At 56.0% G+C, this 20654-nt stretch overlaps 5 protein-coding genes across 5 annotated transcripts; 2 read left to right on the top strand and 3 right to left on the bottom strand.

The window, feature by feature from the left end:
• Window positions 1-786: 786 nt before the first annotated feature.
• VDAG_08776 (translation initiation factor RLI1) lies at window positions 787-2774 on the bottom strand (the record flags this gene model as incomplete). Its single annotated transcript, XM_009651093.1, has 3 exons — window positions 787-819; window positions 888-2218; window positions 2315-2774. 3 exons carry the CDS (start codon window positions 2772-2774, stop codon window positions 787-789), a joined length of 1824 nt encoding a protein of 607 aa, XP_009649388.1.
• A 2157-nt stretch (window positions 2775-4931) lies between these two features.
• VDAG_08775 (chromodomain helicase hrp3) lies at window positions 4932-9941 on the top strand (the record flags this gene model as incomplete). The annotated part of the gene is made up of 4 exons (XM_009651092.1): window positions 4932-5342; window positions 5402-5428; window positions 5479-5526; window positions 5613-9941. 4 exons carry the CDS (start codon window positions 4932-4934, stop codon window positions 9939-9941), a joined length of 4815 nt encoding a protein of 1604 aa, XP_009649387.1.
• A 1502-nt stretch (window positions 9942-11443) lies between these two features.
• VDAG_08774 (NAD-dependent histone deacetylase SIR2) lies at window positions 11444-13648 on the bottom strand (the record flags this gene model as incomplete). The annotated part of the gene is made up of 1 exon (XM_009651091.1): window positions 11444-13648. One exon carries the CDS (start codon window positions 13646-13648, stop codon window positions 11444-11446), a length of 2205 nt encoding a protein of 734 aa, XP_009649386.1.
• A 1866-nt stretch (window positions 13649-15514) lies between these two features.
• VDAG_08773 (ribulose-phosphate 3-epimerase) lies at window positions 15515-16336 on the bottom strand (the record flags this gene model as incomplete). The annotated part of the gene is made up of 2 exons (XM_009651090.1): window positions 15515-15781; window positions 15848-16336. The coding sequence occupies 2 exons, from the start codon at window positions 16334-16336 to the stop codon at window positions 15515-15517; spliced, it is 756 nt and encodes a 251-aa protein (XP_009649385.1).
• A 667-nt stretch (window positions 16337-17003) lies between these two features.
• On the top strand, window positions 17004-20335 carry VDAG_08772 (mediator of RNA polymerase II transcription subunit 16; the record flags this gene model as incomplete). The annotated part of the gene is made up of 8 exons (XM_009651089.1): window positions 17004-17594; window positions 17651-17900; window positions 17952-18004; window positions 18062-18388; window positions 18441-18660; window positions 18709-18828; window positions 18885-18941; window positions 19047-20335. 8 exons carry the CDS (start codon window positions 17004-17006, stop codon window positions 20333-20335), a joined length of 2907 nt encoding a protein of 968 aa, XP_009649384.1.
• Between the last annotated feature and the right edge of the window lie 319 nt (window positions 20336-20654).

The following is a 20654-nucleotide window of genomic DNA, read 5'->3' as shown; positions in this document are numbered from 1 at the left end:
CACGCACACACACCAAATATTCGCCACTGTGCTTTTCCAACGGGCTGACGAGCACCGCTATCGTGCTCGGCGACCATGAAAAGGAGTCCAGCCGCGACCGCGAGAAATAGTAGTATGTATGATTTTTCTTCAATCTTGCTGAATGTTTAATCCCATTACATCTATGCCAGATTCTAGTGATTTTTTAAAATTCAAAACGAAAGAACACACGAGGGCGGTGATGTGATGCTGCAGCATTCGTCGTATCTAGCTGAGTGTATTTTCTCGTGTACCCTATCTGGCTCTCTGCAAATAGTTTCCTCGTACGAGTTGGGTGCCGCTCGACGAAAAAACTGACGGCAGTCATCCTGCTTGTTCCATTGCCCCTCAATCTACGATGATGGTCTGTCTGCTTTCTCCTCTTGCCTCGTTGCATATAGAACCGCCTTGAGGTAGCCATGCCACGCTGATCAAGGTGACCCCATGCGCAATTGTGTCAAGACGAAGAAAGAAAAAGAAAAGGAAGAAGAAATGCAAAAGAATTGGACAAGAACAAGAAACAGTCATCCAGACAAAACCATCATACCTCGTAGGACCAGGCAACAGGGGATAGACTGCCGTCGCCGCTGTCAGTCGGCGTCATCATCGTCGGCCTCGCCGGCCTCGTCTAAACCATCAAAAGCACCCCGCCCGCCGCCGGAAGCGTGCCCCCGCGACTCTTTATGCTGCCCCTTTTGAACGCCCAGAACGCCCTGACCCGATGCATTATCGTGACGGTGGAAGAAATGATCCTGGCGGATGCCCTCTTCAAGAGCTCTTTTCCGGGTCGTCCAGGAAGAACTGGTGCGTTCACACGTGTTAGCATCAGAGATTTCAGAATTGCGAGAAAGTGGGGGGAGTGAACGTACGTAGTTGCCGCCGGCCTTCTGCTCCTGGTCGAGCTGCGAGTTGGACTTGTTGATGCGGGGGCGGTAGTTGGTGGGGTCGCGACGGAAGGTGACGTCGAGGTTCTTCAGGAAGGTGTTGCAGCCGGTGAGCAGCGACTCGGGCGTGTTGGCGTGGGCGTCGATGCCGGGCTGGCCGTCAAAGACGATGACGCGGTCCGCGAGGTAGGTGGCCATGATGAAATCGTGCTCGACGATAAAGGCCGTCTTCTTGGCGTGCATGATGAAGCGCTTGATGACGCGCGAGGCAATGATACGCTGCTCCGAGTCGAGGTAGGCCGAGGGCTCGTCGATGAGGTAAATGTCGGCGGGCATGCCGAGGGACAGGACGATGGCGACACGCTGCAGTTCACCACCGGACAGGTTCTTGACCTCCTGGTCGATAAAGTCGTCGAGCTTGAGGGGCTTGACGACGTCGGTCTGGAACTGGGGCGACAGGAAGGCGGCCTTGATCTTCTTGAAGAAGAGCTGGCGCACGGTGCCTTCAAACTTGGGCGTGATGGTCTGGGGCTTCATGCTGATGCGCATCTCGGGCACGGAAGACTTGCTGTCGGGCTTGAGGGCACCGGCCAGCAGGCGGCAGAAGGTGGTCTTGCCGGTTCCGTTCTCGCCCATCATGACAATAATCTCCGAGTCGGTAAAGTCACCGGCATCGATGTTCAGCTTGAAGTTGCCCAGCGTCTTCTCCATCTTGGGGTACTTGAAGGCGCGCGACTTGTCAATGACGTAGTCGTCGGCGCCCTCTGCGATACGGAAGGTGAGAGACTCCTCGCGGAAACGCAGGTTCTCCGTGGGGATGTGGCCGTCGAGGAAAATGTTGATACCTTCACGGACAGACTGGGGTAGCGTGACGACACCGTAGACGGCGGGCTTTCCGTAGAGGACGCAGATAAAATCCGAAAGGTAATCCAGGACGGACAAATCGTGCTCGACGACGATGACGTAGTTGTTGTCATGAAGCAGGGAGCGGATGATACGCGCAGCGCTCAACCTCTGCTTGACATCGAGGTAGGAAGACGGCTCGTCAAACATGTACACGTCGGCCTGGCGAACACACACGGTACCGATGGCGAAACGCTGCAGCTCTCCACCGGACAGGAGGTTGATCTCACGGTCCATGATGTGGTTGAGCTCGAGGACGTCGCACACCTCGTCGCGGTTGCCCATGTTGCTCTGGGCATCGATCAAGCCCTGGACAGTCTTGACAGGGCCACGGACGGCCTTGGGGATCTGGTCGACATACTGCGGCTTGACGATGGCCTTGAGGTCGTCCTCGAGAAGCTTGGTAAAGTAGTCTGTTGGGAGAAGCTTTCGTCAGCGGGGATGATCGCAAGGCAGCTGTATCGCCAGACAGGTGACAAGAGAGAAAGGGAAGAGAGAGGGAGACCTACTCTGAAGTTCAGAGCCACGGAAGTACTTAATGACGTCCTCCCAGTCGGGAGGGTTGTCATACTTGCCCAGGTTGGGCTTGAGCTTGCCGCTGAGGATCTTGAGAGCGGTACTCTTGCCGATACCGTTGGTTCCGACGAGACCAAGAACGTTGCCAGGGCGGGGCATAGGCAGGCGGTGAAGCTTGAAAGAGTTGGCCGAGTAGCGATGGGTGACCTGCGTCTCGAGGTTCGTGGGCAGGTTGATAATGGTGATGGCGCCGAAGGGGCACTTCTTGGGGCAGATACCACAACCAATGCAGAGCGACTCGGAGAGGAAGGCAATGCGGGACGCGGGGGACACCTCAATGCAGAGCTTGCCGGAGCGCACGACGGGACATGACTTCTTGCACTCCTGTCGGCACTTCTTGGGCTTGCACTTGTCGCTGTTGACGATGGCGACACGAGTGAGTTTGTCAGACATTTTGGCGGTTTCCCTGCGCGTCGCGTCGATGTCGTGATGGGTGTCGTGTGTCGAGGAGGGGGACAAAGTTGTGGTGGCGGGGTTGACGATGCTGGATTTTCTGGGTTTTCGCTAAAGAGGGGCAAAATGCAGTTCTGGGCGGGCAGACCAGGGCAAAACAGGCAGAGGACGAGGCGGGCAATGGCGACAAAGTCGCACTGAGCGTATGTCGCAGCCTGTTCAAGAAGGGGGGTATCAAAAGCACGGCGGGACGTGAAACACGGTTTGTTCTCTCGCAAGGCTTCGAGGGTGAGCAGGAAGTCCAGATGAAAGAGGAGGGGCACACCGTGTCCAAGTCTTTTCTTTGCCAGGCTCGTCTCATCCGGGCTCGAGGATGCGGTCATCAAATTTTGGTGGGTTGTGAATCGTCCGTTTGGCGGGGTAGGGTAGGGGAGAAGGGCCCCGCCGTGACCCCCGGAGAAACCAAGTACTGCGTAGTATTCCTACGGTGCATGTAGCCTGTGCGCTACAAGGTTCTACATATTCAAGCTCACCCGCCCTACGAGGAACTCCCGCGTTTGGCGGCGGTTCAAATTACGGAGGAGAGGGTATGTCCTCGACCATAAAGGAGCTGTGAGCAACAAGCTCACATGATCTGTGGTCTGGATATTGACGCTGAAGTCACGTAGGATTGGCTGTTGGCGCATGTCAAAACCCGAACAACTGTCTGCATCTTGTTGGTGATGTTGGCTACACTGCGAACAACGCCATGCTGGACACTGGTATAAAGCAGAAATGGGATCGCCAGGGAATATCTGGACCCAGTAAATAGCTTTTTTTGCAGCAAGAGTATAAGTTTATCATTGCGGAGCTCACTTACTCGTTCGAAACATCGGTAATACAATGTCATGCCGTTGCTTGTCTTTATATCAACGATGACACCTGATGCATAGGTATTGTAGGTATTAATTATTTAAGCTAGGTACCTAGGTAGGAAAGCGTTCCGAAAGAGGCTGGCCGCAACCCTATGATACCGTCACGATGTCATCAATGCCAACTGATCGAAAATGGATCAACAAGCGACGATTGCCCAACCTTTTGTAAACTCCTAGAGAGCATCACTAACATCGAACCCTCTTGTAGACACAACAAAATGTGTATGGACAAAGCCATCAAGACACACAGACATGGACTCAAGAGTACCAAGCCGCAGGGAAGGAGGACCCAGGCCAGAGAGAAAGTCTCTGCAGGAGTCGTAGGTACCTACTTGACTCGGGCTCTTGCGTTCAAGTCATAAACTTGTGAGGTACCTTGGCTCCGTTGATACTGTTGGCTGCAGGCTAGTGACTCAATCGCGTTGTCTGGAAAGCCATGACTGCCTCAGGCCGTCATTTCCCTCAGCGAGCGTGGGCTGAGCCTGGCCCGAGCCTGGCGCCTTGGGGCTACGCTTTCCAGCACGGTACGGCCACGGCAGGCACGCTGGCCGGTCCCACTTTTCTTCTCTTCCCAGCACCAAGGTGTCCGACTACGCTACCTTACCTACACCTCCACACTCACCCGTGCACCACCCAATTCTTCCAGCCTCCACCATACCTGACATTTTGATATTCACGTCTTCATCCACCGCGATCCCTCGCTACCCTGGCATACACCAGCCACAACCCTTGAACCATCCTCCCGTACCCCCTCCTCGCCTCAAGCTGCCTGGGGGCTCTAATTCATGACTTGTAAGTGCCTTGCCCTTGCCCATTATCCCACCGGCCAGGCCTGTTCCCCATTCTCGCCAGCCCGCCGAATCGACCTCGGCGCTGGCTGTACGCGACCGCATCATCGCGTCCAAGGAACTTCCCGATACCTCGGCTCTACTGGAAATTGATGAGCCTGATGATTCTCGATGATCTGGATACGACCGTGGGCTTGCGAAACCCCTCACACATGGCCCATCACGTCAATTGCTGCTTCGCTGTCTGTCAGCCTCGCCTTCATCGAAGACCCCCCAAAGAATGCGACGAGAATGATAACTCCATCATTTCCGGATGTTCCTCAGTCCCAAGACCGTCAATCCAGTCGCTGAGACCCTTACGAATCGGCTTCTAGTCTCTGCCGGTCCTCGTCCTTGTCGGAGCTTCGCTAACCTCTTCTTCTGTTCAGCGGGCAGCCTCGACTTACACCTCCACCATGTCTAGCCCTCTCCAGAACGGCTCCTCGGACGGGCATCGATCGCCTCGAATGCCCTCCGCCTCCCCCCGCGTCGCGAGTCCCCGCCGAAGCCCTAGCGAGACCTCCGATCAGCAAGATGACGCGGTGGACGCCCCGTCGCCCTCGCCCGATGCCGAAGACTCGACCATGTACATGAATGGCGGTCATGACTTTGCCGAAAGTAGTCCTTCAGCCGATGAAAACAACGCGTCAGATGATGCCGACTTCGACATGGAGGACGACCTTCCCAATGTACAGAGCGACGGCGCTGTCGACGCGTTGTCTAGCTCCAACGACTCCCAGAGGCCTTCAAAACGAAAGGCTGGTGTCGAAGTTCAAGAAGACCTCTACATCAAGGCCAATCCAGAGTTGTATGGTCTGAGGAGAAGTGTACGATCCTTCCAATTGATACTCGCCGCGATGAAGCTGTGATTAACATACCCTACCAGACGCGACCAAGGGAGCAGCGCAAGATCGTAAGTCACTGGCCTACTCATCCTTCGCATCATCGCTAACATCAGGTCAGGTCGATTCTGATGATTCGGAATCCGATGTGCCTGTCAATCGGAGAAAGGTAAAACGGCGACGTGTGGAAACATCACAACGCTGTAAGCCTTCCCATCTCACCTAGCGACTCCCACCCTCTTCCTTGCTAATCAGCCTGCCCGCCCTTCAGCCTCAAAAGTCAACACCCCTATTCGACAGGCATCGGCCGACGATTCAGACTCGGACAACTACGGTGGCGCTCGAGCGAAAACTCTGCAAAAGAAAGCCCGCCGCCAGCGCGAGGCACAACCATCCTCACTGTTGGCCGAGAAGAGGTGGTCCAGTCGGCGCGCTGCCCAGACAGTGCAACAAGGCGGTTACGAAGAGAGCGACTTCGAAGACGAAGAAGACGAGGCCGCACAGGACGCTCAGTACTACGCCCCCGAAGCGGACAACTCGCCATACATTGACAAAGTCTTGCGTCATCGTCTCAAAGATGGCCTCGAGCTGAGCTTCGAGTCGACACGGCAAGACTTTGAATACTATATCAAGTGGCAGGGCAAGTCTCACCTCCACGACACCTGGGAGACTGCCCAAACACTGCGCGACGTGCGAGGCTACCGAAAGCTCGAGAACTACTTTAGAGTTGTCGTTGATCATGAGCTCTACATCCGATTCGGATTCGACATCCCGCCTGAGACCAAAGAGCAATTCTTCCTGGATCGAGAGCGTGTTGAAGAAGCGCTCGAAGATTACACCAAGGTGGATAGAGTGGTAGCTGTTCGAGACGGCGATGAAGAGACCGAGTATCTCGTCAAGTGGAAGGGCTGCTACTATGATGAGTGCACCTGGGAAGTTGCCTCAGCCATCAGCACCGACTTCCAGGACAAGATCGATCAGTTCCTTGACCGATCCTCTCGCCAATGGGTGTCAGATCGGACCGAGACCAACCCAGACACGCGTACAAGAATGACGAAGCTTGAAGCCCAACCCGACTACATCAAGGGTGGTGAGCTACGGACCTTCCAGCTCCGTGGTCTGAACTTCCTCTGTCTGAACTGGACGCGGGCGAACAATGTCATTCTTGCCGACGAAATGGGTCTCGGAAAGACGGTTCAAAGCGTGTCATTCATGAGCTGGCTTCGCAACGACCGCGAACAGGAAGGTCCCTTCCTTATTGTCGCTCCACTCAGTGTCATCCCAGCATGGGGTGATACCTTTGACAACTGGTCTCCGGACATGAACTATGTCGTGTATCTCGGCAACGAGGCCTCTCGCCAGACTATCCGCGAGAATGAGCTAATGATCAACGGTAACTCGAAGAAGCCCAAGTTCAATGCTCTCATCACCTCGTACGAGATGATTCTGCATGACTGGTCATTCCTGCAGACCATCAAGTGGCAGGCTCTGCTGGTCGACGAAGCACACCGCCTGAAGAACAAGGAGTCTCAGCTATATGCCAAGCTGGTTAGCTTCGGCGTTCCCTGCAAGATCTTGATCACCGGTACCCCGATTCAGAACAACCTCGCCGAGCTTTCGGCTTTGATGGACTTCTTGAACCCGGGCAAAGTCATCATCGATGAAGAGCTCGAGACTCTCACCGGTGCTGATACCCAGGAAAAGCTGCAGGACCTGCACACATCGATCGCCCCGTATATTCTTCGTCGTACAAAAGAGACTGTGGAGTCTGACCTTCCGCCAAAGACGGAGAAGATCATCCGCGTCGAACTCTCTGACGTGCAACTGGAATACTACAAGAACATCTTGACCCGCAATTACGCCGCCTTGTCCGACGCTACCGGCCAAAAGAATTCGCTCCTGAACATCATGATGGAACTGAAGAAAGTCAGCAACCATCCTTACATGTTTGGCGGAGCCGAGGACAGGGTTCTCGCAGGCAGCACTCGTCGAGAGGACCAAGTCAAAGGCCTCATTGCCAGTAGTGGAAAAATGATGCTGCTCGATCAGCTCTTGACAAAACTGAAGAAAGATGGCCACCGAGTCCTCATTTTCAGCCAGATGGTGAAGATGCTTGATATTCTCGGTGATTATCTTGCCTTGCGAGGCTACAAGTTTCAGCGTCTGGATGGTACGATTGCGGCTGGTCCTCGTCGTATGGCAATCAACCATTTCAATGCCGAGGGAAGTGACGACTTCTGTTTCCTTCTTTCTACGCGTGCTGGTGGCCTGGGCATCAACCTTATGACCGCCGACACTGTCGTAATCTTTGACTCGGACTGGAACCCGCAGGCCGATCTGCAAGCCATGGGCCGCGCGCATCGTATTGGCCAGAAGAAACCGGTCAGCATTTACCGTCTCGTTTCCAAGGAAACCGTTGAGGAGGAGGTGCTTGAACGGGCACGCAACAAGCTTCTTCTTGAGTATCTCACCATCCAGGCCGGTGTCACTGATGAAGGCAAGGCCTTCCGCGATGAGTTCAACAAGAAGGGCTTGAAGATGGATGGTCCCAGCTCGGCCGATGACATTCAGTGGATCCTCAAGATGCGCTCGCAAAAAATGTTTGAGCAGACCGGTAACCAGGAGCGTCTTGAACAACTGGATATCGACTCCATCTTGGAAAATGCTGAAGTTACCAAGACAAAGGTCGACGACAAGATGAACCTCAGCAGTGGTGGCATCGATTGGGACAACTTTATGCAGTACACCGACGTCAAGGTCGACGATCTGGCTCTTGATTGGGACCAGATCATCCCTGCCGAGGAGCTTGAGAACATCAAGGCTGAGGAGGAGAAGCGCCGTCACGAAGCTTATCTCGCCAAGGTCGCCGCGGAGAGCGCACCACGCCGAGCCGCCGTCAAGAACCGCCATAATGAAAATGACAGAGCTGATCGCGTCGCCAAGAAGCGGCAGAGGGAAGAACAGCAACGGCAAGAGGCCGAGGAGCAGAGGGCTCTACTGTCCGATCCCAGACGTCCTTTGAACGAGAAGGAGACCCGCAACCTTCTCAAGGCATTCTATCGTTACGGAGCCATGGAAGACCGTGGCGATGAGATTGTCCATGAAGCTCGCCTGACGGAACGAGACAGGGAGTTCTTGAGTTCCATCATCGATGACTTTACCAAGGTCTGCGGTCAAGCTCTGGATGACAACTACTCGAAGCTGGAGGAAGACGAACGGAAGCTTGGAAAGTCTCTGACAAAGAAGGACAAGAAGGCAGTCTTGATCGACTTTGGAGAGGTTCGCAAGATGAATGCCGAGACAGCCATTGAACGGCCCAAGCAGCTGCGTCTCCTCCGTCAAGTCCTGCGCAAGAACAACGACGACAAGTCTTTTCGTCTACCGGACGCCTCCAAGGCAGCCCACTACAGTTGTGAATGGGGTGCTAGGGAAGACGGCATGCTTCTGGTCGGCATTGACCGGTATGGTTTCGGTGCCTGGACGCAAATTCGCGACGATGCTGGCCTGGATCTGCAAGACAAGTTCTTCCTGGAAGAGCATCGTGTTGAGAAAAAGGAGGAGCGCAACAAGGCCAGCGAGAAAAGTATCAACTCTCCAGGCGCGGTCCATCTGGTCCGTCGTTCCGAATACCTTCTTTCCGTCTTGCAGTCGAAACATTCCACCGACGCTGCCACACTGAAGGCTGTGGAAAATCACCACAGGAACAACAAGAAGCACCTCAATGGGGGCCGACGCAGTGAACTTGGTAGTGCGGCTGCATCACCTGCTCCTCACCTGAGCAAGAAGAACAGCAGCCACCGGGACCGGGAACGAGAACGCGATCATCACAGGTCACGGAGTAATGTGGACGACCGCGGAACGCCGCGCCCCGAGTCCAAGAGGAAGCACTCGGGACACGATGAGGGACGCATTCCCAAACACCGACGAACTGATGACAGTCGTCGGTCGAAGGGTCACGCAGACGACCGGAAATCTCCTCGCCCCGAAAAGAGACGCCACCGAGAAGAAGACGGCGATCGTAAGCATCGCAGGCCCGATGAGTCCCGGCATAAAGACGATCGACGCCGCTCGCATGACAACAGTCAGGCTCATGACGAGGATCGCGAGCGTAGAAACCAGGCTCTTGCACGCCTCGCAGATCTTCGCCTCATGGGCGACAGCCGCGAAGAAAGAGAAAAGGACCCCGATGCGATGCTTTGGTATCTACTCAAACCTGTACGGGAGAACTTTGAAATCATTCTCGGCACGACAAAGGATAAGGTAAAGTCTAGCAAGGAGCGTGCGAGGATCTTCGGGTCGGAGCTGGTCGTGATTGGCAGCTTTCTCGATCGCGAATTTGTCCGAGAATCGGACAAGCCCCTGAAGAATCGCTTCTGGTACGTATATCTTGCTTCACCCGCCACACAAACAACGCTGACTCAATGGTGTAGGGAATTCTTGGCTACGCTGTGGCCTGTTGACAGCACCAGCAACCCCGTGACCGCGGACAGACTGAGCTTCCTATACAGGACCATCCGCGACCGGGAACAGTCGGACGCGAAGAAGAAGGCGCAGAACTCCAACGGCACAGCCGCTACCTCTTAGATGCAGACGACTGTGGCGCATCAAAGTTCGCGATACCCTTGATACTGAACCATGACGACTATTGGTGTAATTTTTTTTTCTTCTTCTACATTTCAACGATATTGTGTGTGGCATGCATGCATGGCAAGGCGTTCCGGAAGGAAGGGGATGGTACATTTTGTTCAGAGGGCCCAAAATCACGATAAACTACAAGCCGGGATCAAGCATCAAGATGCGGCCACTGAGCCGGTTATTTGCGCGCGCAACTGCATGGCGTACTGGGGCGATCCGACGGGGGTGAGCGGAAGGGCGAGAAGGCTTAGGGGGGCGGGTTGAATGTCACATGACATTGCAGCCTTGCCCTCTTCGCCTCGTTCGCGAGGCTGATCAATGCAATGGGCCCATTGCCGCTGGTTCCCTATAAGGCCGCGTGCGAGAGGCGGAATGTCACGAGAGGACTGTTTTTCTTCTTCTTTAGTGTTGGCCGTTCGTGTACAGAAAGACTTTTGCAGAATGAGGGACAGGTTCGGAAAAAGCTCAAGATACGTGCATCTCATCAGACTGGGGTGGGTTTGAAACGGCGTTTTGTTTTCCTCCTTGGGGGCAAGGCACATGTCACGTGTGCGGTGGGCAGGAGGCTGGCGGGCGTTCCATAGACAGTGAGCAGACAGACAGAGACAGAGGGTAGGCAGGTAGCTAGTTGGTGCCTTGCGAGGCGGGGATACCCAATTGACCCGGTTGTCTTTTCTGCGTGGGGTGCCCTTTCTGCTTTCCACTGGCTGGTTGCTCGCTCGTTGTATAGCGTGCCATGCCGTGCCCTGAAAGTGCTGTTTATGGGCCTTGAAATGAGTTTGGCCCCTCTGCTCCGAGAGTGAGTCGCCGGCCAGGTCTGCCAGGTGACGACGGCACAGTGCCCTTTTTAGCTTACCCTTCGCCCCCGCCGACTTGAACCCGTGACGCCGAAAGGAGGGTCTCGCCTGGAGGGGGACCTTGCCATGTTGGGGAGTGAGCGTCTCAAGCAAAGAACAGAGATGAGGTACACATGTCAGTCAGCTCACGTCAGATGTGTGTGTGTCTATGTGTGTGTGATTATATGTGCCATTCATCGAGGGTATTAAACAACCGGATCCAAACACCGTCGTTCGGATCAGGCAAGGTAGGTATTTTCTAAACATGAAACTCCGTACGCCAGCCTCCATGCTCCTGACACTCGTCCTCTCTCTGGCGAGGGCAACCAGCGCCCGCCAGTTGGTGAGGGATGCGTATCGCAACCGTGCTTTCGGTTGCCTTGCAGAGAGTCTCCCTGTAGTCATGAAGACAATGCTTCCATTCGAGCCTTTTTGAGCAGGCTTCCTCCAACACCATTGAAAAAAGGTACACCGACCGGTACTGTTTGTGACGCGTAAGAGTTACATTGTACAGCCCCCACCTGGCATTGTAAGCCTGCCAGACCGCCTTTCGTACTCCCAACTTGGAGTCGTCGATCTTTCAGAGTGCTTCTCGTCTCATCATGTCATCTGGCTCTAATTAATAAGCCCCTCCATCCCCCGAGGTTTCGATGATGGGGATATGATGCGCGGGCCCTCGGAAGCGGCTGCCACAATGCTGCCCAGGCAGCTATCGGTAGAGACGCCGATACAAGGCGACGACCGGCCGTCCAACGGAGAAGTGCCTCGCTGCGTGTGAGCCGGCGTAGTTGGTAGGGTAGCCAGGTCGCACGGCATGTCTTTCAGGGCAGGGAGCAGCGGTGAGGACATGAGGGAGTCGGCCTCGTTTTTTCCAAAAGACTTCTGCGCCGTGTACGCAACAGGGCTGCGGGACGAGGGCTGCTGTGGTCGCAAGGTGGGCAGTTCATTCGTGACCTCCTGCTTGACGTCTTTTTCTTGCTTTGCCTGGACGGGCGTAACGAGGGCTCGGTTCTTGACAGCACGGAAGGTCTGGGGGACTGCGTTCTTGGGAGGCTCGGCCGCCTTCTTCGCCTGCTTCCCAGACTTCTTTGCCGGCGCTCTCTTGCGCTTTTTCGATGGTGCCTCACTGTCCGAGCTTGCGACTGGCGTGGCACCAAAGGCAAGCTTGCTCTGTCTCGACTTTCCGGCCTTTTTGCCCGGCAGTGTGGGTAGCAATCGAGGGCTGGTGCTGGGCGTGGGAATGCCCTGAACCTTGGTGGCGTTGGCTTGAGTCTCGGTGAGAGCCTCAAACTCCGGCTTAGGCAGGGATGTATTGTGAGATGACTGCGAAAGCTGGACTTCCACCTTGTCCCGCTGCAGCCACTGCTCGCGTACCTTGTTGTCTTCTTCGTTGAGAATATCGCTAGGATCCGCGCTGGGCACATCGTAGGGGGGTAGTTGGGCAAAGTGGGCGACGTCATCAGATTTTCCGCGCACAACGAGGTCCCAGCAGTCCTTGAAATCGTTGTGCTGGGGCTCCGAGTCCAGATTGATCCAGGCAGTAAAGCCGCCGCGCTTGTTCCGAGTAGCCTGGCAGAGCTCCTTGACGAGGCGTCTCACACCGGGGATTTTGAGGCTGGTGCCGACGACAATGACGGCATCTGGTCGGCCCTTCAAATCAGAACTCGAGACGTTGCCGATTGCCTCCTCATCCGGGTTGTATTCGTTGTAGAGCACCATTCTGGGGCGGAGGCGACCGATTCCGTGACTTCGCTTTCCGCCGTGAATGGTTCTGACCGTGTCCATCTCGGTACACTCTGCGCAAAGTGGAGCCTCGTGCCCGACGAAAAGCTCCGTGTTCAGCGGGGTGATCTGTCCGCATTTTGAGCAGTTCATGTGCTCGACGCTTCCATGCAGCTGGATGGTCTTGGGCCATGGCCCCTTGCGGTTCAGAGGAACAGTCGTCTTCAACGGGGGCATGTTTGTATCGACACAGTCGACGTTCTGGGTGTAGAGTCGCATAAGGCGGCCCTCGGCAGCAAGGGAGGCGAGCAGGTGGTGGAATTTTGTGGGCTTGGCCGACTTGACCATGGTGGCCAGGTCGCACACCATTTTGTGGAACTTCTCCGTCGTCTCGTCATGCTTGTACACTGATGCGTCGAAGAGGTGCTTTCCGGAGCCCTTCATCTTGTGCTCGTTGGGCAGTGTCGCAAAGAGGCCTTGTTTGGACCGGAAGTCGGGAATGCCAGCGGAGACTGAAATACCGGCACCAGCAATGACGACAATCTTTTTCTGGTACCTGAGGGTGTCGACGAGGCGATCGAGTTTCCTGTCGCTCTCGGCGTCAAAGCCGTTGTCGCGGACCTTGTCAAAGTCGAGATATTCGGTGGTGCGCTCCTTGGGGGCGGCAATCTTGCGTCTCTTGCGAGGGCGCTCGGACGGCGCCGACGTGGCCATTTCGGCGAAGCTGCTGACGTTGATTGTGTCGGAGGCCAGCGGGGAGGCCAGCGGCATGTCGGCTCGCGAGGGTGATTGGCAGCCAGAGGCCAGGGCGGAAGAGGATGAGAGGGAAGTCATGGAAGGGGACGGGTAGCGGTCGGCGGGATCGCGAACGGCTAGGGGAGAGGAGAAGAGCGGTGGCGTCTTGGCCAATTCAGAGAGGGGCGAGGAAGGCACAGCGTCAAAGTCGGGTTTTCGGCTGCGGTCGCAGTCTGAATCGTCATGACAGTCGCGATCAGTCGGAACAGCAGACGAGGCTCTCTCACGAAGGCTCTCGTTGTCGCAGTCCATTTGGTCGTCGTCGCGCGGCCGTGGTTGTTCACCGTCAGGTAGGGAGTTCATGGTGGTGTCCTGATCGGAGTCAGGGTGGTCGGGGTCGTGGCGGTCGTGGGTCGAGCTGCGTAAGAGAGAGGGAAGGAAGGAGAAAGTGGACCAGGGTAGCGAAATCATGCGGCTCTCTTGCAGTGGGCGGTCGGTCGTTTTGGGGAGGAGCCTTTAGATCATGGCGCTTGTGTTCGGGGGGGGGGAGAAGAAGAAGAAGAAGAAAGGTAGGCTTTCCGCAAGGTTTAAAGCCTGGGGACGTAAGTTTGTTTTTGGGGGGGTGGCAGAAGAGAAGAAGACGGAGGACGGTCCAAGCAGGCGGGAGCGGGCGGGAGAATCGAGGTTCAAGGAGCAGGAAGGAATGAGTTGTCGTTGAAGAAAGGGAAATCGGCGGTCCGTCGCAGTCTGACGCTTCCTGCCGGGGGGGGAGAGAGCCACTCGCAACTGGATTCTCGAGCGGAGGCAAGAGGCCAATGAGGTGGCCCTGCATCAGGGAACATGGCGTGTGGAGGTGACCGGACGAGGGTACCGGGAGAGAACCTGGGATGCGGTGAGGGGCAGCCGCCCTCCCCAAGTCTCTGACGGGTCGCGTCATTTACCTGGCCATGTTTACCAACAGGGAGCCTACCTACCCAGGTACCTAGGCACCTAAGGAAGACAGGTAAGTACCTAGGTAGGTACAGACTGCAAAATGCAGCCACCTCTCCACGGAGCCTTCCGAAGTGCTGGGAGCAGCATCATCTTAGAGCCATGCAGCAGCACCAGGCCTGAGGCAAGCCATTCAAAGTCCTGCCGACTTCAGCTCCCTTTGTCCTCCCAGGCTGGAGACATTGACCGGATGGACGATGTCTCGTCTTGGTGCTGAGCCCTTTTCACTTCTTGGGTACAAATTGCGCGCTCAACTCTTGAGCCCTCAATTGTGAGAAAACCATGGTAATGGTACCAAACCGTGGTGAATTCCTTTGCTTCGGTCGAGGCCCAGTGCTTGCTTGCTTGCTTAGGTGGTTACCTACCTGACCGTTGAGTACCTTACCTTACCTCACAGGCCACCTGACAGTGCTGTTGTGCCGCGCCGCGTGCGCTATGCTCAAGTGCTGTCGCATGCCCGGCGCACACGCGTTGCTCGGTTACGAGATTGGGGGGCATGCCACCTGTGCTCGGCGGGCCACGGGTACGATCTTCTTGAACTGGAACCTGGGCAAGGGGGGGAGTGGGCCTTCCTCTGGCCTTCTGTGTCTCCCGTCCCAGACACCAGACATGGGCCCGATGAGATCTACCATGTACCTGGGCCCACAATTCTCTGTGTCTCCGGCTGCGGCAGCAGCGGACCTCAAACATGACCAGATATTCTACGACTTGATGGATTGTGGTCGCTACTACATGTACTTGCCCCCATCTGTGACGGATACAAGGGGCAGAGGGATGCGATACTATAACCTTCAGATTCGCAGCGACTCGTTTCGGCGGAGGTATCTCCGGGAGCTAGTGACGTATACTTTAGACACCAGGATGCTTCGTGCCGAAGGCCAGCTCCTGCAACAGGACCTGAAGATGAGATCCTTAAGCTAGAATAGCCACAAATGACCAGGCCGAACACTTGATTACCTGTCCGCATTATTCGGCCCCAGCATGCCGAGCATCGCGTCGACCATGAGGCTGAGAAATGGTCGAACCTAGCAAAGACGGATTCAGTGCTCTCGGGAAACATGGGCACACACTTTGGTGCATGAATACATGAAGAGAAACGGAAAGTGACACAACATGATACCCCCATTCTATTAAGATTTCACCTTCTCTATAAGTCATCAAATTGGCCCGTATGCACACACACACACACTCTTTTACCCCCAACTCCATTCGCTACACCCAAAACGAGCTCTCAGCCCCTCACAGCTTCCCCGAACGCTTGTCGACGGCATCCCGCAGTAGCGAGATGACCTCGGCGGGATCCTTGGCGCCGAACACGGCGCTACCGGCGACGATGACGTTGGCGCCCGCGTCGGCAGCCTGGTCGATGGTGCCGGGCCCGAGGCCGCCGTCGACTTCGATGTTGAGATCGGGGTACTTCTCGCGAAGGGCCTGAACCTTGGGCAGCTCCGAGGCCATGAACTTTTGGCCGCCGAAGCCGGGTTCGACCGTCATGATGAGGACCATCTGCAAACACAAACGTCAGCCACTGTACGGAGGACTGCTAGATCCGCGGGGTTCTGCAGCACATACATCAGGCCTCTCTTCCTGGTTGGGGTTCTCGAGAATTTCCCACAGGACGTCGACCGAGGTTGCGGGCTTCAGGGCGATACCGGCGAGCATGCCCTGCTGATGAATGTACTTGATCAGCTCCTTCGGGGACGTCTTGTTGTCGGAGGTCGTCTCGGGGCTCTCGGCGTCGGAGGAGTGGGCGGCCTCGTAGTGGAAGCAGTACAGGTCGCAGCCGGCCTTCTTGAACTCCTTCACCCACTTCTTGGGCTCGGCAATCATCATGTGGCAGTCGAAGGTGCCCTTGGCGAATTTCTCCGTCGGCTGCTGGACGTGGCTGCGCACCTTGACGACGACGGGAGGGCCGAATGTGATGTTGGGGACGAAGTGGCCGTCCATGATGTCAACGTGGAGCCAGTCTGCGCCATTCTTGATGGTACGCGAGCACTCGTGGCCCAGGTCGGCAAAGTCGGCGGCAAGGATAGAAGGGGCGATGATGGCTTTGGGCGCCATGGTGAATGTTTTGATTCTGGTGCGTAGAGTCTGGTGAATGGTGGTGTTCAGGCGGGGGTGGAAGCTGTCAAGCACTCGAAGCATGTCAGAACATGGAGATGGATGGCGGGGTTAATGGCATGGTGGGGTTCAATTGACGGCGATGGATGTGTACGGTCCCACTGCCGCCGCAGTAGGAGGTACCGAGATTTATGGGTCCAGGTGGGTGGGGTCTTGGTCGGCATACCACCAGCCACATGTACACTGCATGTGGCTGGTGCTTGATATTGACTTTAGTACACTGGGGCTGATGGGGCCGCTCACCATTGGTCCGGTCACCCACTGGGCTGTATTTTCCATTGGCCTTGATGGTGCACGTCAAACGTTGGTCCATTTGTCCTTGTTCGACAGCGGACGACCTATGGATATTGACGAGCCGCCCTGATAAGTCCGAAGACCAACACGACAATTCACCACCTCGCTCTGTCACCATCTGCATACTCTCATACACAAGCTGCTTTGAACAAGACCATCGCCGGCTCCCCCTCTCAATCGCAGTAATGCGCCTCAATCGACCTTTCAGCTCTTAGTGTAGGCATCTCATCTCACCTCTGGGTAGCCAGCCTAACGAACCCCCTACCTGCCAGTCATCCTTTGATCGAGGCTGATCCTCTTGATCGAGGCTGAGATGCCTCTCATGCTTGACAACCCCATGGAGACGACCACTCACGACGGAGACCAAGTCATGAACCATGACGCCATATCCGCCGGGGATATTCCCATGAACGGCCCAATGCAGGTTGATGGTCTCGATGTCGATGATCTTTTTGGCGATGGTGTCAACCTCACCCTACCCAATGTCCGAGCGCCTAGTCGGCAGCTCGCGCAGCGTGTGGACGAGATGAGAACCCGAGGGTGTGCTCAAGGCATCGCCTGGTCCAAATCGGGAACCATCGCCTCCATCTCACCCGATGGCAGATCCGTTCAAGTCAGGTATTTGCGGGCCGATCCCAAAACTGGCAGCTGGGGCCTCAGCGAGCCTACTACAGTCGATGCCATCACCGCCAGCCCGTCCACGCCAATAGTCCACCTCGCATGGGCCGCCACCAGTAGCAACGAGCTCGCCGTCATCGATGCCGCCGGCCGCGTTGCCATATTAGCCTTCTCCGTCTCCCTCAACCGCCCCTTTCTCACTCGCAAGTGGGATGCCGATCATGTCGACGACCTCCATGCCATCGCCGGCTGCTTCTGGCTGCCACTTGCGTCTCAGCACAAAAATGTAAGAGCGCCTTCTTTGGACGTCGGCTGTGTACCTCGACCCTGACCATCTCGTAGTATCACGTCTTCCATGGGCCTGCTGTCAAGGATGCCACCGCTTATCGCTACGAGAGTTCCTTTATCCATGCCTTTGGACCCTGGCATCCTAATCCTGCCAAAAGCGCCCTCCTGTGTGTCACGACGAGTGGCATGCTTCGCTTGTTCTGGAGCCAGAGTAATAACAAGCTTGAAGAAACCACATTGGAACTTGACAGCTTCAGCTCTTCAGACGACCTCATCACACATGCATCCCTACACAGCGACAAGAGTAAGCCGTTCCGCGAGACTCTGCCTGTGTATGCCTGCTCACAGATCCTAGATCACATGTATGTCGCCTTGGCGACTGCCTCCCGCCAGCTTCGACTGGTCCGGGTATCAATATCCTGGGGCCCTCCACAACCAGATAACAAGCTACCACCCAGCGGCCAGCCCCTGAATCCTACCATGACGGCAAAACACCTGGCAATATCCAGCTGGATGCCCAATGGGCAGAGCGGAAACCCCATAGATGCCTCCATGACGCAGATCTCCCACATCGAGCTGTTACCTTCGCAGCTGGACAACACTGGCCACAACTGGGTCCCCATGAGCGTTCTCGTCGTTCGATCTTACCTCCCCACAACTAACAGTCCCTTCCAAGAGATGCAGAGCGTCATAGATCGGTGGGAAGTCGGCCATGAACCATCTCCCGCCCTGCACCCTGCGTTTGAGCAGATGGGCAGCCGCAGAAACAGCAGCGCCGGCGGGAACGACAAGGTACGTTTGCACTGCTCTGCATCACTTTCTCCTCATTCTAAACAATGCGTAGGATCCCAACAGACTCAAAAGACTGGACCCGGTTTTCATCAACAAAGTCATTGTCGGCATGCAGACCATCCACTTCGGAAAGGCTGTTTGCATAGCCTTTAGTGATGGCTCCGTTGAGTACCGCGACAGGTTCACAATGCAGGAGACTTATAACGAGTTGAGCCTCGACAGAGTCATGACCCTCAACCAGGTCGGCTTTACCTTTTCTGAGGGCACACCATGTACGTTCTGCCCTTATCATGACTGCGTTGCCTACTGACGCTTCACAGGCCTTCAAGTCGCATTCTCGCCCACCAACTGCTCGGTCGCTCAAATTCAAGACGATGGGCAAGTGAAGTGGAATGGACTACATTATCCGCTGGGCGACATTGGAAACTCCAATCAAGACGGTACGTTACTGGTTGCGTAACTTTTGGATAGCCTTGCTAATTCTTCCCAAGCCCAGTACGCTGCAGTCATCGCGGCTCTCACAGTAGCGGCTTCTGCTGCGACATTCTACCAGGTAAACTGCGATGATATTCTAGCGGCAGCAAAACCATACGCCGACAAGAAGAGCAAGTCCATGTATTCGCTACTACCACTTGACGGAGACTAACAATCTGGATAGCCTTCACACGAGACTGGGTCAACGAGCTTGTCCGGATGCTCAAAGTACCTGTCGACTACTCGGAGGAAGCTCACCACGAAGCCCTCGTGCGTAATAGTTCACTACAGCTTTGCTTCAGCATCCTCAACCACCTGGGCTTCAACGGAGAGTTCAACCCGCGGTCTTCCAGCGGCAAATTCGCCTTCCTGTCGCTCAATATCAGAAATGTCGTCATTCTGATCACCATTGCGAGCAACACTCCTACCAACATGCGGGAGAAGCTGAATCCCCTGGACGAACACGAGGTCATTGATGCGCTGTGCGGGTGCGCGCAGTGGTCTGTCGACTTGCTCGCGTATCTTGCCGATTCTCTATTCGCACTTCTTGACGACCCCAAATTCACCGAACTTCTGCAACCACGAAACTATTCAGAAATCTCCAACTACCTCCGCTCCCGATCTGATCCTTCTCTTCAGCTGCTCCTCTGCTCCGCCACACGCGGGTTTCTCTCCGCCGTCTGCCGTCGGCTGACGCATCTCGACCAAATCTCGCACCGGGCCATCGAGTTTTACGACCGTCGCGCTGCCATGCAGAACGCCACCGACCCGTCGGGCCAGTCCAAGGTCGCTACTATAGCCCTCAACAAGTCCTACCAGAGGATGCAGCACATCATTTCCAACAGCCACATCAAGGTGCAGGACTTTGACCACCTCCTGACGACGCTCACGAGCGACATCCGGTCGACGTACCAGACGGCCTTTGCCGGCCTCGCCGCCCAGGCGCAGCAGAAGAATGAAAGCAACGGCACCGCCAACACGCAGCAGGGCCAGAAGCAGATTGACGCCCAGATCCGCGGCGCCCAGATCATCTCGGAGCTCAACCTCCTGCTCGCCGCCCAGCCGCCGGCGCCGTTCCTGACCGTGCTCAAGAAGCTCTTCGGCCAGGACCTGCGCGCCTTCCGCGCCCAGACCGACCCGTCGAAGCTCTTCTTCGCCGACCTCGGGCTCCTCGAGGTGGACGACGCGCCGCGCGTGCTCGGCGCGCGCAGGGCGGCGGCCCGCTACGTCGACGTCTTCCGCCGCGTCGAGATGACCAACAGGGCCGGCCCCAGGGAGGAGACGCCCGAGGAGCAGCTGCAGCAGCGCGGCGGCCGCGGCGGCCCGCTGCAGTGGAGGCGGTGCGTGCGGTGCGCAGCCGTCATGGAGGACGTGTTCGGCTCGCGGCCGGGGTTCACGTTTGTGCTGACGCAGCAGAGGAAGTGTTCTTGTGGGGGGTACTGGGCGCTGCTCCCCAAGGCGTCCATTGCGTGAGGTGTGCTTTTTTTTTTCCCCTTTACATCAAGGCGCCGTTTTGGACAGCTAGAGATATGCGTGCACCCACTGGTCTGGTTTACGACGAGGGGTGCCTGAGAATGAGCCAGAGAGACGACATCAGTACATCACATAGAAAGGCCTAATCTGACATGAAATTCCCTGTACCGACGAGTAATGATACACGCACACCAGCAAAGGTGGGATGATGTTTTGATATAGCGGCTGTGGACACTTCATATTGTGCAAGCACCGATACAATGGGTGCTTCCGTCTGTTGCTTGCTAACTCTTTGCGCGTGTCACGGCGATGTACGAGT

Source organism: Verticillium dahliae, genomic scaffold (genome assembly GCF_000150675.1).
Source record: "Verticillium dahliae VdLs.17 supercont1.22 genomic scaffold, whole genome shotgun sequence".
In the NCBI taxonomy this organism is placed as follows: Eukaryota; Fungi; Ascomycota; class Sordariomycetes; order Glomerellales; family Plectosphaerellaceae; genus Verticillium; species Verticillium dahliae.
Note: the sequence above shows the minus strand (reverse complement) of the source record. Positions and strands in the feature narration are given on the sequence as shown.